This window comes from Colossoma macropomum, unplaced genomic scaffold (genome assembly GCF_904425465.1).
Source record: "Colossoma macropomum unplaced genomic scaffold, Colossoma_macropomum, whole genome shotgun sequence".
NCBI classification, from domain to species: domain Eukaryota; kingdom Metazoa; phylum Chordata; class Actinopteri; order Characiformes; family Serrasalmidae; genus Colossoma; species Colossoma macropomum.
Genome location: NW_023494798.1, coordinates 21,991,340 through 22,005,928, shown reverse-complemented (window position 1 = coordinate 22,005,928; position 14,589 = coordinate 21,991,340). Strand labels below are relative to the sequence as shown.

The window sequence follows — 14,589 nt, the reverse complement described above, 5'->3', positions numbered from 1 at the left end:
ACTCAATTAAAAAAAAGTTGGGACAGTATGTGAAATGCCAATAAATACAGAAAGCAATTGTTTTTAAATTCTGTTTGACCTGTATTAAATTGAAAATGGTACAAAAACACTATGATATGTTTTTTCCCCATGAACTTCATTGTTTTTTTTGTACATACATGCTCATTGTAAAGGACAGAGACAGAAGCATATTTACCACTTTGTTACATCACTTAAGTTTTTAACCACACTTAATAATCGTTCAGGGACTGAAAACACATAGAAGGCAGAAGTTTTTGCCATTCTTCTATTAAACAAGTCTTGCATTTGTTCCTGAAGCGACGGATGGTATTCAATGACATTTTTTCAAAGTAGTCCTGAGACCATACAATGATATCCATCACAGGAGCATGTACGTTTTTAATGTAGTGTCGTCTAAGGGGTCGAAAGTCATGGGCACTCATTTTCATTTTCACCGTTGTCCTTTATGCACAGAAGTTTCTCCAGATTTCCTGAATCTTTTGATGACATAATGCACTATAGAAGGTGAAATGCCTTGCAATATCTGGCTGAGGAACATTATTTTTAAACTGCTGGATTTTTTGCTATAGCATTTTTGGCAAAGTGATGAGCCTTAATCATTCTTGCTTGTAAAGCACGAGGCCTTTCCTGCATGCTATTTTTATATCCAAGCATGATTGCATCATCTGTTTAAGATGTTTTCTGAATATTTCATCTTTTTTCTAGTATAGGGCAGTCAAAGTATATATATACATTATATATATATATATATATATATATATATATATATATATATATATATACACACACCGATCAGGCATAACATTATGACCACCTCCTTGTTTCCATGCTCATTGTCCATTTTATCAGCTCCACTTACTATATAGGTGCCCTTTTACCCTGCAGCACTGCTGTGTCTGATCCACTCGTACCAGCACAACACACACTAACACACCACCACCACTGGTGGAGTTTTCAAACACTGTGCCCACTTACTGTCCAAACTCTTAGACACTCCTACCTTGTTGGTCCACTTTGTAGGTGTAAATGATAGCTCATACGTTGCTGCACAATTTGTGTAAGTCATCCTCTAGTTCTTCATCAGTGGACACGGGACGCCGTTGCCTGGATATTTTTGGTTGGTGGACAATTCTTAGTTCAGCAGTGACACTGAGGTGTTGAGGTGAGGTGATAAATTTGACAATGAGTGTAGAAGCAAGGAGGCGCTCCTAATGAACTGCTTGGTGCGTGTGTGACTTCACCATTTTTAAAACAATATATCTTTTGTTTCAGCAGTAATCACCAGATCTCTTCAGTTTCAATTTCTGCCACGGTGCCCTCATTCATAGACATTAATTTCATCGAAACTTGATTAGGCAAGGACAGAAATTCATGACTTGACTTTCATTTCCTCTATTTGGGTGCAGTGTTTCCTCCTTTGGGCCTACACACATCTCTATGATTATTCTCTTTTGCTACTCTCGTCAAGCTACTGTCTATTATTCAAGCATGATACCAAACAGTGCTAAGGGTTGTGCTGAATATCCAGATATTGTTTTGTCAAATGCATTCTGCACTCCTTTAGTTACTTGTACACGCTAAAAGTAGTACAGTACTCTTCCTCAGCAAGTTAGTCTTGTCTCAATGTCTCCCAAGACATTTGAATGAGAGAAGGCCTTTTACTCTATTGGAGAATTTATAATCACTGGCATGTTACAAAACACATGCATGTTTAATGTGCATTAAAGGAAACTTGTTTTACAAGATAAAGTTGAATAAAAAGGAACTCACTGTTCGTGTGTTTGTGGGAAAATCTCTGTAGTATAAAACAGACATCAGCAGAAGCTAAATAAGTAAATAAATAAATAAATAAACAAACAAACAGATGTTGGTAACCTACAAGGCATTTAGGAAGTCACACCCAGGCAGGCCCATTATGCTTCTTTGGGCTTCCAGAGAAAACATTAAAGCACAACCTCAATATACAACTACTGCACACAAAGTCTGAGGCAGCTTGAAGTCTTTTTTCACTAAGATGGAATAAGGTCATTAGAGATTGAAGAAAAAACTCAAACAACATGTTTCATAATAAATTTTTATATATGCACATATAAAATACAGGTAAACTGACACCGTGATCGTTCCCTGATGCTGTTTTCAGACACAAGTCACAAAATGCCTGGCCTTAAGACCTAGTTTGTGGGTTAGCCAACTTGTCTTCCTTTAAGTCCAGTTTTGTTTTTCGGGTCCCATGACCACATCAAGATGCTCATAGTCCATGTCAGGCAGCCTGTAGTTGTGACCCCTGCATGATGGGTGGGGCCGCAGGGCCAGTCACCTCTTTTCGTGGGGTCAATGAGGCAAAGAGGGTGTCCATAATTCCCAGTACCTGCAGAAGCTCCTGCTGAAGCTCTGCTTCACGACCCAGAAGCTCCATCAGACGCTGCAGTAGTCGCTCGACAACAGGGGACTGTGGGACCACCTGATGATACAGATCTAGACAGACAAAGCCTTGTTAAATTCAGGGGTCCAGAACAACAAAGAGTGGGTCCTATCAAGCCTCCTACCTCGTATCTACACTCACTGGCCATTTAAAGGAATGGATTGGTGAAACATCAGCAAAATTTTCCACTTACCCCAGATGTAATCCATCAGCCAAACCATGTTTGATATTCAAATTTTTCTTCTTTAGTTTAGCACAGAGGCTTCAAGAATTACATTGTTAACAAATACAAGTCAATAGTCACCAAAATAAAACACTTCTCTCAATTTGCTCAGATTGCATCCAGCTCTTCATTAAGGTCACTCAGACTTGGCAACATGGGTTAGAACACAACACACAACAAACAACAAAAAATACAGGCATATGGATCCTAGATTATGCTCACAATTTCTGTTTCTATTTATAAACATATCTTCGCTTTAAAAATTAAGATTAACTGTTATTTATGGACCAAATTAGTTCAAACTGCAGTCCCACAGAAGAATAAAAATAAAATTAAGTATTTAGGCCTTAGATATTTACAAGGCTTATGTTATGATCTATTTAAACCCAAGGTATTCATTGAGATATTACTAAGCTAAATATATACCAAATCGTATACAAATCCTTTAGAGTGTACACCTTCTTCCAGGAGGTGGCTGTCCCAAACCCAAACCCCCAAATTTCACCTTCAACTTTAAAAAAAAAAAATGCTGTCCTGTGTTTTCATGTCACCACTGAAATACACAGAGTTTGAAAATCATAGGCGGAACCCTATTTAAGCAACACCCCTGAATTTTAGAGGAGGAAGTGAGACTGCATCCCTGTCCCCCATGATCACATGGTGAGCAGTTTAATCCATTTGTTTTTTAATGTGTTTAAATTTGTTTTTTTAATTATGATTTTATATATACACAACTGTTCAACGCTGTGTTTGCAAGACCTGCACTGGGTACCGATTTTGAGTTATGCTCAAACTTAGCCAAAATTGTAACTGATGAAACACTTGGTAAAGTCTTGACAAAATAGAATATTCAGTCATTGGTTTTTTATACAATTAGGATACAAGATCACTCAAAGCAAAAGGAAAGTCAGTTAAAAGTCAAATGCATAGTGAACTCTGGCTTTGAACCAATTTGGTAGAATGATCCGTATAAAAACAAACACAAAGGAAATCACAAACATAATCTGTAGTGTCCATCTGCTTGTATGACATGTGCACACAAATAAGGAGTCAGATTCTGTGGATAAAATTGAATTCAGCCAAACACCTGTTATCTAAAGTGGCTGCCTGCAGTGTTTAGCTACCAAGAGAAGTTTTCTTCATTTTCATACTTCACAGTGAGTCATATTGTGTGAGACCTTGATGAAACCCTGGATGCGGTTTGAGGGTTTTTGGGATGTATTTATGAAAAAGATTTGGCTGACCACTAGCTTACTGTTTGAAAGCGACATTAGCCTTGTAGCACCAGTGCTGAACTAGAAGCAAAATTTGAATACCAAGCATGTCTTGGCTGATTGACTACATCTGAGGAACCTGGAACATTGTATAATTTGACTTTTTACTGAACAATCCCTTTAATCAGGTACACCTACTATATAGATGCACTCCATAGGTATACAGTTGCTATAGCCCATCAGTTGCTGCACAATTTCCTAGCCACTTTCATAAACTGACCACCTATCAAAGGGCTGGAGAATGACTAAGAAACTGCTTGAAAAAATATCAAAGTACACCTACATGGTGTACCAATGGTGTAGGTGTGTCAAATGACCAGTAAGTGTGCAATTGAATGAAATAGCAAGAGTAGTTATGGTGGGCACAGGAAGTTTTATACATAGACACGGCACTCAGACACAGAAAACAGGACACTCACCAATGACCATGTCCGCTACCATCAGCAACACGCGGGAGAACCGTGTATCTGTCATGTGCCTGAAGGAGCAGGTCATTAGTTTATTACTGTGACCAAGTATTGCACCACATTTAGAGAAACACAGAGGATGAATACAGTATTGATATGAATATACTCATGTGTCATTTCCCTTGCATGGATGTGGTTGTGTGTGCATACACGTACTTGATGAGGAAATTGAGCAGTATGGTTAAACTCTGCTCATCTCGTCCCGCAAGAGCGTTCTTCAGTGTTCCTCTGCGGTTCAGCTCCATCATCACTGCTACCGTCACTTCGGGTTTACTGAACCGTCTCCATGTCTGGAAACACAACATTCTTATCATCTTTGATTCCCTTACTTCATCAAACCTCACAATTAATCACTGGGTTTTTTAAAATATTAATCTCACTGCTCATAAGATTCAAAGTGAGTCATATGCCATATTCATCCAAACGTAAAAACTGTAATTACAGACATTTTAAAGTTCACAAAAAAGCCCAAACACAATTTGGCCAGATAGCATTTCCATCAAAGGCATTAAGAAGCATCTGAAAACTTTGTTACTGGGGCCAAAGTGCAATGTTTGTTGTGGGCCGAGGGCCAACAAAACAATATACAAATACGGGTAGGTTTCAAATAACATTTTTAAAAAATTTCACATTACACTATATTTTGTTACTACAATTTGGAACTCTGCAGTGATTAAAGCAAAAGAGGAGAGGCCTTTTTTCATGCTATGTGCTTCAGCACTCATGGGCCCCACTCTGTGAGTTTGCGTGGTCTACCGCTTTGTGGCTGAGCTGTTGTTGCTCCTAGATACTTTCAGTTCACATTTATAGCACATATAAACAGGGCAGAAACTTCTCTAACTGACTTGTAGCAAAGGTGGCATCCTGTGACAGTGCCATATTTAAAGCCACTAAGCTCTGCAGTATTACACATTCTACTGCCAGTGTTTGTCTACGGAGAATGTATGGCCATATGCTTGATTTTGATTTGATTTGATTTGATTTACACATCTGTGAGCAATAGGTGTGGCTGAAACACTTGAACTCCATAAATAGGAGGGGTGTCCAAATACTTTTGTCCATATAGTGCACTTCATGAATACAATTGAAAAGGAAAATATGAATTTAAGTTATATAGAGTACCAAAATATATTTGTTGTCACATTTGGTGAGGTAACCTTTGAGGGTTAGGATAACTTAATTTTGTGAGGGGCAAAATCAAATGTCTTCTTGTGGGCCACATTTTGGGCAGCCCTACACTAGACAAATAACTAGGATTGAGAGCACAGTGTGTATGTGTTTTTCATGTGCATGTACTTGCCTCTAGTGCTGTATCTAGTGCTTTAGACACCTGGAAGCTCTTCAGCTGTCTATCATGTTTCTGTAGATGCTGTTTGACTGTTTTACTGACCAAGAAATCGTCCTGAGAGGTGATGAGTGGGAGAGAAAAGAAAAGTCACTCAAAAGTAGTGCATTTTTAAATCACAAAAACAGTATGACAGTCTGGACACTGAGCACGAATCCAATCACAGTACCTGTTTAGGGATGTAGTTTTTCCCCTTGATGAACACCCGATATGCTGGACTACGCCTCCTTTTACCAAGTACTTCCTGTTTGTCTTCGGTGTGTTTCCTGTGTCTGACACTTAACACACCATTTGTCATCCCAACAGCAATCACCTTATCATCAGGCTAGAAGCACACACACGAAAACTTCATTAGTGACTATAAAGACAGTCTTTAAGCTGCACCAATTATTGTAAGCTTAGCTTGTGGAGTTGTTTGAGTATTCACAGCGCATTACTTACCGCAACAGCCAGGCTAAGGATGGAAGTTGCATAGTCAAAGTTATGAACAACTTTGTAAGAGGAATTATAGACCTTCACATGCCTGTACAAAAGAAAAAATGAGGCAAAAGTTTCAGTGGTCTGCTTTGTTAGTAACGCTATGTTTATATTAGTACTATAATTACCACTATTTATCAATCAAAGACAATTATGATGAATTAAACAAACAAACAAGCTGCTCTACAGAGCAAGATGTGAGCAAAACGCACCTGTCAAGTGAGCCTGTGAGTAGTTTGTTGTCTGTGGTGCTTAGACACGCACATGTGACTGTTTTATGATGATTCTTCAGAGAAACAAGCTGCTGTCCTCCTTTCAACAAGTCCCAAACTTTCACATACCGTCCTCCTGTTCAAGACATGAGCCACATGCACTACTATGACTACAGGCACAGAGCACAGTCTCCAGGGCGCAGCCAGAAAACACCAATGAATTGTTTTATTGTCATATCATCTGCTGTGCTGTTGCAGAGTACAGTGGTCAGTTATGATTTAAAGCGCTACAGGAAGCCATAAGTAAATATGAAATTAAGCATGTTGAATGTATGTGTCTGTGTGTCTGCCCTGTAATGGACTGGAGACCTGTCCAGGGTGTTTCCTGCCTTCCAAGCCAATGACCACTGGGATAGGCTCCAGTACCCCCCACGACCCAGGGGGATAAGTGGCTTAGATAGTGTGTGTGTGTGTGTGTGTGTGTGTGTATGTATATGTGTGAGTGATTACCTGTGGACACCAACAGGGCTTCTGAAGGGTAAAGCAGAACACTCTCCACAGGATGACCATGTTGCATGGTCATTACACTGCCTCCTACTCGCACATCAAACAATTTCACCGTGTGGTCATAAGAACCTGTTATGGAGAACAACAAAAAGCAACATAGATCAAACATTTAAAGACAAATATATGCAAAATACTTAATACTTATGTTTCAACATCTTCGCAAGTTTGCAACAGTCTTAAAATGTAGAGAACTTCAAGAGCATGTTCTCATTTGGTAGGTTTGGTTTGACTGAAATGAACCCTGGTGTGAATGCTCTAATAGTGTGGTTTGTTGGAACAAGTGAACATTGCCATTAGAACCCTGGTGTGCACAAAATAAGCATAGAAGGTCGGTCTCTACATTTAAATGGACCAGAATGAACTGCCATCTCTTCTCCACACACCCGCCTTTGTTTCTACAACAGATGAATTTCTGATGCTGTTTTGATACATGGATGCCTTTATCATCTTTTCATGAACCCTGAATTGCTAATTATAGAATGGAAAGTTTTGGTTTTAAAACGAGGTAGAGGCACCTTTGAAATCATTGTAAAATACTTGACATACACAGATCAATTACATTATACATTATTTGCGCACATCCTAAGACGCTTGTAGCAGTGGTTTTTCACAGTGATTTCCCCGACTTGGCTTTGTGGGAAACCATGTTAACGCAGAACTTCTCATGACATATTGCATTAGGTTATCACAAGCCACAGATAAAAGAGGATATAGATAAGACCTATAAGCTCAGTTAAGCCAGATAACACCTTATTGAATATCACTGCAGTTATTGTCAGAAATTACACAAGAGCACTATCAGATTCTAGCCAATGATAGAGTTGTTTTTCATAACAACTGTCTCCTTCCGTTGTGCACCGGTTTCTAAGTAACGATGTTTCTACTGTGAGGGCAGAACAATTATTCAAATTAGCCAGAAACAAACAGAATGCAATTCAGCAAACAAGATGGGCTGTGAAATGCTTTACAGACTGACTGGAACGAAAAGATCAGGTTAATCTTGGAAGTACTGAAGCATTGAAAAAGCTGATCTTAACCTAAAAGTTAAACCTTTTTATATGTGACAGTGTGGTAAAATTGGTTTTATATTGGAGATTTATTGGATATTCAACTTTCTCTGCTGTAACGTACATCCTACCAATGCTGGGAGCATGAAGACTAGCATGAGATTCCTCCCAGTCGTGTCAAGCCAATGCATTTTTGGCTAGCACTGTGCTGAGGGATGGCAGAGAGGGAGGGCCATCGTACCCAACCATAGAGAGCAAGACCAATTCTACTCTTTTGGACTCCCGGCCACGGATGGCAGTGACATCACTGGGAATCAAACTTACGATTTTGATTTTCTTTTGACTAAAGCGTTGGTGATCCGCAATTTTGTTCAGTGAAATTTAACGAAAGACATTTTTAAAAATATTTTTGGGTGTAATGTATTCTGTGTTTTAGGAGTGAGAAAATGTAGTTTGATCATTTTTGGACATTTATTTCTGAGAAATCAAGAAAGAAGGTATATTCAGGTAATGCACAGTATAAAACTTTACTGCGCTACCCGTAACCCAAACAGATGCAGCTTTTTTTCCCTGAAGAAATTGCTGATATTAAAGCAAAGGCTTTAATACAAGCTATTAAAGAACAGAACTGCTGTTTAAAAGCAACAGAACCCTCAAGTTAATTTATATATTTAGAATTTATAAATAATATCATGCACCTACGACCAAATTATATCCATGATGTTAGATGTAATAACACACTGCCCTTTTGTTCAAATGCTTAAATGTGCTTCACAAAATCTGTCCGATCACTTGTGATTCTTGTTTCCATCTTTAGTATGACGTCAAATAAGTGAGTGCCAATGCTAAGCAAACCAGAACTGAAATGCAACAATGTACCATTGTATGCTTTGGTCCAGACTGAGGGAACCAAACTACAAATGTAAATGCACCCTAAATAAAACATTTTCAAAACAATTACCAGTAACATCAACATGACATATAAATAAGTGAGAATGATAGTGTAGGTGAGGTGTAGTGAGGTGTAGCAGAAATACCTGTGACATAGAGATCTGGGTTGAGTTTGCTGGCAGCAGCAGCTCTGATGTAGTCAGTGTGTTCAGTGTAAGAGTTCATCTCGGTGCCACTGGCCACGTCCCACACACGACACGACAAATCATCAGAGCCAGACAACACCCGATAGCCATCAGAGAGGAATGACGTCACATGCACCGCCCTGAGCAGAAGAGACACCCACAACATTGTCAACAGTCAGGTGTAATAACTGCCATCTCACATCTGAATTTTTCTCTACAGTAAAACAAACACCTCTCATCTTCTCATGTTCTCTCTCTCTCTCTCTCTCTCACACACGCACACACACTCTCACTCAAACATACTTAGAGTGCCCTGTAAACTGTCGGAGAGCTACACGGCCGCCAGTGTCAAAGAGTCGGATGAGCCCCTCTTCACTCCCTGCTACTAGCAGCTTTCCATCACCACGGAAACTTCCTCCATATGCTGTGTCATGGAAACGAGTGAAAGTCCGCACGGGTTCCAGTGAGTGAGGTCCGTACACCTGGATCTGACAGAAAATACATTTGAGAGCAAAAGGGCTGTTAAGATTTTCCATCTTCTTTCCTTTAATTGCTTCCAATTAAAGGCCATAATCAAGTATTAAGTAAGTTTTTGTTAAGTGCTTCAACAGTGGTTTTGCACGTCTCTCCGTTTCTAATCTATGTTCAGGGCACATGCAAGTGGCAGGCTTGACCGTCATCCAACACATATTCAATACTGCAAAGATCAGTTGTTTATGTATTGGATGAGGTCAAGCCAGCACAAATGTAAGAGAGTTAGTTAGGGGTGCATGTGAATGCACTTAAATGCTCTTCCCCTTTATTAGATGAGTAAAATTAGTATGAAGTCGTATTCACTGCCTGACACAACTAGCAGCCCTCTGTAACAGTCATGTCTGACTGACAGCTAAACTGTCAATGTGACCAGGTGAATGCTGTAGACCATGGTTTCCAAATCCCAGTCCTGGTGAACCCACACTATGCACACTTTGACTTAATTCTTTAACAAATTAACAAGCTCCTCATGGACTGGGTCAGGTGTGTAGAGTAGGGGAAAACACAAAAAGTGCAGATCATGGGGTCACCAGGATTGGGAACCCCTGATATGTTAGTATGATCTTATTTTTAATCAAGGTTTAGGTTATCTTCATAACGGAAACCGTTCTTTTTAATCATTCCTGTTTAAAGTATAGGAGAAGGACAGACTGACTGACTTACTCTGGTGGAGGCTGTGACTACGTAATTGTGAGGTGGCAGCGGAGAAAACTCAATTTTTGTTACAGCGGCGAACTCTTTTATCTGCACAGGAGCCTGAGAAGGAGAAAACGTATTAAACATCTTATTACAGAAATTACTCTGTTATTACAGAAATTAAAAACATTTCTCATGAATACCTTGTAGTTTTTCCAGTACAGCGTGTCCTCAGTCACCCTTTCTCCTAGTTTTGGATACGTCTGGACTTTAACAGGTTTAAACGAAGCCATCTCTGCTGACTTCTGTCTTTTAGAGACCTAAATGAATCTATGAAAGAGCACAGGACATGTAATTAATCACAATCCACCACAGACAGATGACTAAAAAGCCATACTGCAAAACAGAACTTTAATAATGGACTAATAGATGAACTGGAGGCTGCCAGATGTTCTAACAATTTGTCCTACCAATTTCTTGTGGTCATTACTACTACTAGATTATTATAGTAACCTTGTTTTTTTAGCATATAATTGTGTTTTTAATGTTATTTCAGCCTTACTTTGGGTGTACTATAAGTGTATATCTGATATGGTGTTTTGGGCGATCAAAAACAAATCAAATCAAAACAAAATATATGTAGGGAGCTACATTTAATATATAAAGTACTACGCTAGAACTATTTGACAAGATGGCACTGAAACAGCTGTAAAACAGTATATAACAGTAAAACAAACACAACTATGAACATGTACAGATGAACCAATGTGTGGCCACAGTGAGACTAAGAACATCACCAGTGTTCTGACAATTTGTCCCACCCATCAAGTGGTCCTAGTGAGCATGCACATATCATTAGTACATCAGAATAACTTAATGCTTTAAAGCTTTTACTGTGTTTTAAATGTTATTTGAATATAGAGTCAGCTTAATATTACTACTTGCCTCTGATGAGATGTCTTAGGCTATCAAAATATCATAATTAGTCTTTTAATGCTGGTAACGTTTCCTAACAGGGTGATTTAGACTGTTAAATATCCCACCTGTACATTACAATGCTGGTAGCATTTTTCGATACTGTGATTTTGCTATTAAAATATATAAAGTAAAGGGAATGGTTCTATTCAGAACTATGAGTTCTATATGGAACCATTTCAAGCTTACATGGATCTCTGAATAGTGAAATGGTTCTTCAGATTGATAGAGAATGTGTTGAGTAAGTTCTACATAAAACATTTTTAAGTATGGTTCTATATAGCAGCCAAAATGGTTCTGCTATGGGTAGTTACGATGGCAAGCTTGCAACAATAGAAGAACTCTTTTTGGTGCTGTATAGAGCCATTTCCAAAAATGTGCTTATATAGAACCATATACAACATAGAACATAGCCCTATATAGAACTCATTGTTCTAAACAGAACCATTCCCTCTACTAACTAAAGAACCTTAAAAAACAGAGTATGTCCAGTTTATGTGGAGCGGTACCTTTAACGTCAGGACATTTTAACAAGGCAGCAGAATTCGTCAGAACACCGGCCCAAATAACACAATGAGAAGTTCAGTTTCAGCCAAAACGAGTAGAATATGAACGCCTTGTCGGCCGAGAATCGGTACATGTTTCCCTGTTATAAACAGCGCTGTCGTCTGTTCAAATAATCGCCACATTTCTGATTATTATGGTTCCGCGAGCGACTGACTGACTTTTACTGATCCATCTTTTAAAAACATGTCGAGGAGGAATACATGAAAGGAAAATGTACCAGAGTAGTCCTGCCGAAGTGTTGTCTCCTGATGCAAACTAGGTTGAATTGAACTTTTGGATGTTTTTTTTATTTTAGCTGCTAACTGTGCAAAGAAATCACGTTGTTTCTACGGCCACACGGGTGCCGCCATATTGTATAGGCTACTTCCGTTTTGTAGAAACTTTATTGAACAGCTCGAGTCCGTAGACGGCTACTAAAATCATACGGAGTGGAAATGCGCTGATCTTCAGCTCATACACCATCACTGTGCACTGATACGAATTATTTGAAGATCAGCGAATGGCCCTGACTCTAGACAGCGTTCTTTACTCGAAAGCACAAACAACTTCTAAGAAAACGTCTTAAGTTTTTTATCACACAAAAATTACACAGGGTGTTTTTCTCGCTTCTACGTGTCCTCGCAGAAAGAGCGTGCCTTGGCCAAATTTAGGTCATCATTAAACCATACCGCTTATTTCGTTTCTCCAAAACTTTGACTCAAATTCTCCTTTTTACACACATGACACAGAAACCACAGATTTTTAAGTACACAGTAGAACCATCATTCCTTAGAAATTGAAGGTGCCCTTTAGTAATCTAATCTGAAGTTCCTGTTTTTTTTCGCATATCACTAATTGTTTGAAGACTGCTCAAAACCCTGGAACCATACAAGGGGGCTTTCCCACTAGTACTTGAGTATGTTGAATACTCTCGTTGACATTATTATAATGCCCAAATGTGTTTGAGAAACTAGGCCTGGATTTGCAAGCCCACCACATATTCTGATTCTTTGTGAATTCATACAGCTCCAAATGCTCATAATGTAGCTCAAAATGAAACCAACCTGACCTTGCTCTCTGGTGCCATTTAGATGAAGATAGATCATCTTTTGGGTCTGGGCTTATCTCAAGGTTTCTTCCTCTTTCCAATTCAAGGAGATTTTCCTCATCACTGTCATCTTCAGCTTACTCACTAGGGATCTGGCCCTGGATGTCCTAGAAAACGAAACATGCATGCAAATAGACTCGATGGCAGTTTACTTCACTGACCACAACAAAGCTTTAAACAGAGAAGATTGTGTACCTGATTTATTTTTTTTAACTTAAAAAGTCATTGATTTGCCTGTCTTAAAGTTACTGTGTGTTAGCAGGGTTAAAAATAAAGTATAAACCGTGGTGAGAAACAGGTTAACACAGAGTTAAACATACAGTACAATCATAATCTTAATTTCGTCTTTCTTTTTTTAGGGGCTGGGCTGACCACACATACAAGAGGCTCCTCAGTCCACTATTAAAGGATTTTTTACACAATTTTCCACTTACTCCAGATGTAGTTGATCAGCGAAGGGGTGGACACACACCTTCACATACACACACACAAACCTGACACACCACTAACTTCCCCACGCACACACCTACACATACACACCTGATACACCACTCCCTCCACTACACACATCATGTTTAGTTTCCAAATTTCACTTCTTTGCTTCTTCTTGATAAATATAAACTCAAATCTCTGTAAATGCATTACCAAAACCTCTCTCAACCTGCTCAAACCACATCCAGCTTTATTAGAATGTGCAGACTTGTTGATGCGGTTTAGGTCAAAGTTTAACTTGTGAAATATAAACATGAACAAAAATTTTGACTCTCCAGCTCTCTTCAGTCAAGTGTCACACTGACATAATGACTGTAGATTACACTTGGGATTTGTTTCTATTCATGAACTTATATCTTCAGTTGGAAAACTCAAGATGAAAAAGTTATGTATAAGAAAAAACAGAAATTGTGAAAGTAATGTTTAATATCCAGTTCTTGCAGGATGTGCATGCACAGTGAAGTTTTGCTCATTTTTATACTTTACAGTAAGTGATACTGTGTCTTAAATCACATCAATACATCTGCACAACCCTGATAAAAAGCTGGATGCAGTTTGAGTGAGACATTTTGGGGCTGTATTAACGGAGAAGATTTGGGTGACTATTGACTTCTAGTGTTTGTTAGCAACATTACCCTTGTAGCTTCCACACTAAAATAACCTGCAGATTTCGGACACCAAATATGTCTTGGCTGATATGGGGAAAACTGGAAAATTGTGTAAATTAGATTTTTTTGCCTAACCATTCCTTAAAAATAGCGGATTACTAACCACACACAAAGCCATTCAGTGTGTTTTCTGTAAGATTAAAGAAAAACACAAAGCCTGTCTTTCTTTACTAGTGCTTCTTGTTAAACCATAATGATGGATTTATATAATAAATGAATCACAGCCTTACGTTTCTCAACATGACAAAAAAGAATTAGACATTTGATTTTTATTATTGTATTTTCTTCTGGTAGAGCCGGGCACAGCTGTCACAACCAGTTGAGGAGGTAGCCGGAGGCAAGGACGCTCTAAATACTCCAAAGTTAAAAAAATAAATAAATAAAACAAAAAAAAATTAACAAGCTAGGCTAGCTAGCTACAGAGTGAACCTAATTTACTTATGCTTTCAACATTGCAGTCTTAAAAAAGATCTTCAAGGGTTTTTACCAAAGAAAATGGTTGAATATAGAACCTTGAACACTTAAAGAACCCTTTGCAT

The 14,589-nt window shown here is 38.6% G+C and overlaps 1 protein-coding gene across 1 annotated transcript; it reads right to left on the bottom strand.

Moving 5' to 3' along the window:
* Positions 1-2,087: 2,087 nt before the first annotated feature.
* Positions 2,088-12,159, bottom strand: utp15 (UTP15 small subunit processome component). The gene is made up of 13 exons (XM_036585155.1): positions 12,021-12,159; positions 10,465-10,591; positions 10,289-10,381; positions 9,395-9,579; positions 9,053-9,231; positions 6,952-7,077; positions 6,442-6,577; positions 6,194-6,275; positions 5,922-6,077; positions 5,708-5,809; positions 4,564-4,697; positions 4,360-4,418; positions 2,088-2,496 (listed from the first exon to the last, which is right to left on the bottom strand). The coding sequence occupies exons 2-13, from the start codon at positions 10,552-10,554 to the stop codon at positions 2,282-2,284; spliced, it is 1,557 nt and encodes a 518-aa protein (XP_036441048.1). The 5' UTR covers positions 10,555-10,591; positions 12,021-12,159; the 3' UTR covers positions 2,088-2,281.
* Between the last annotated feature and the right edge of the window lie 2,430 nt (positions 12,160-14,589).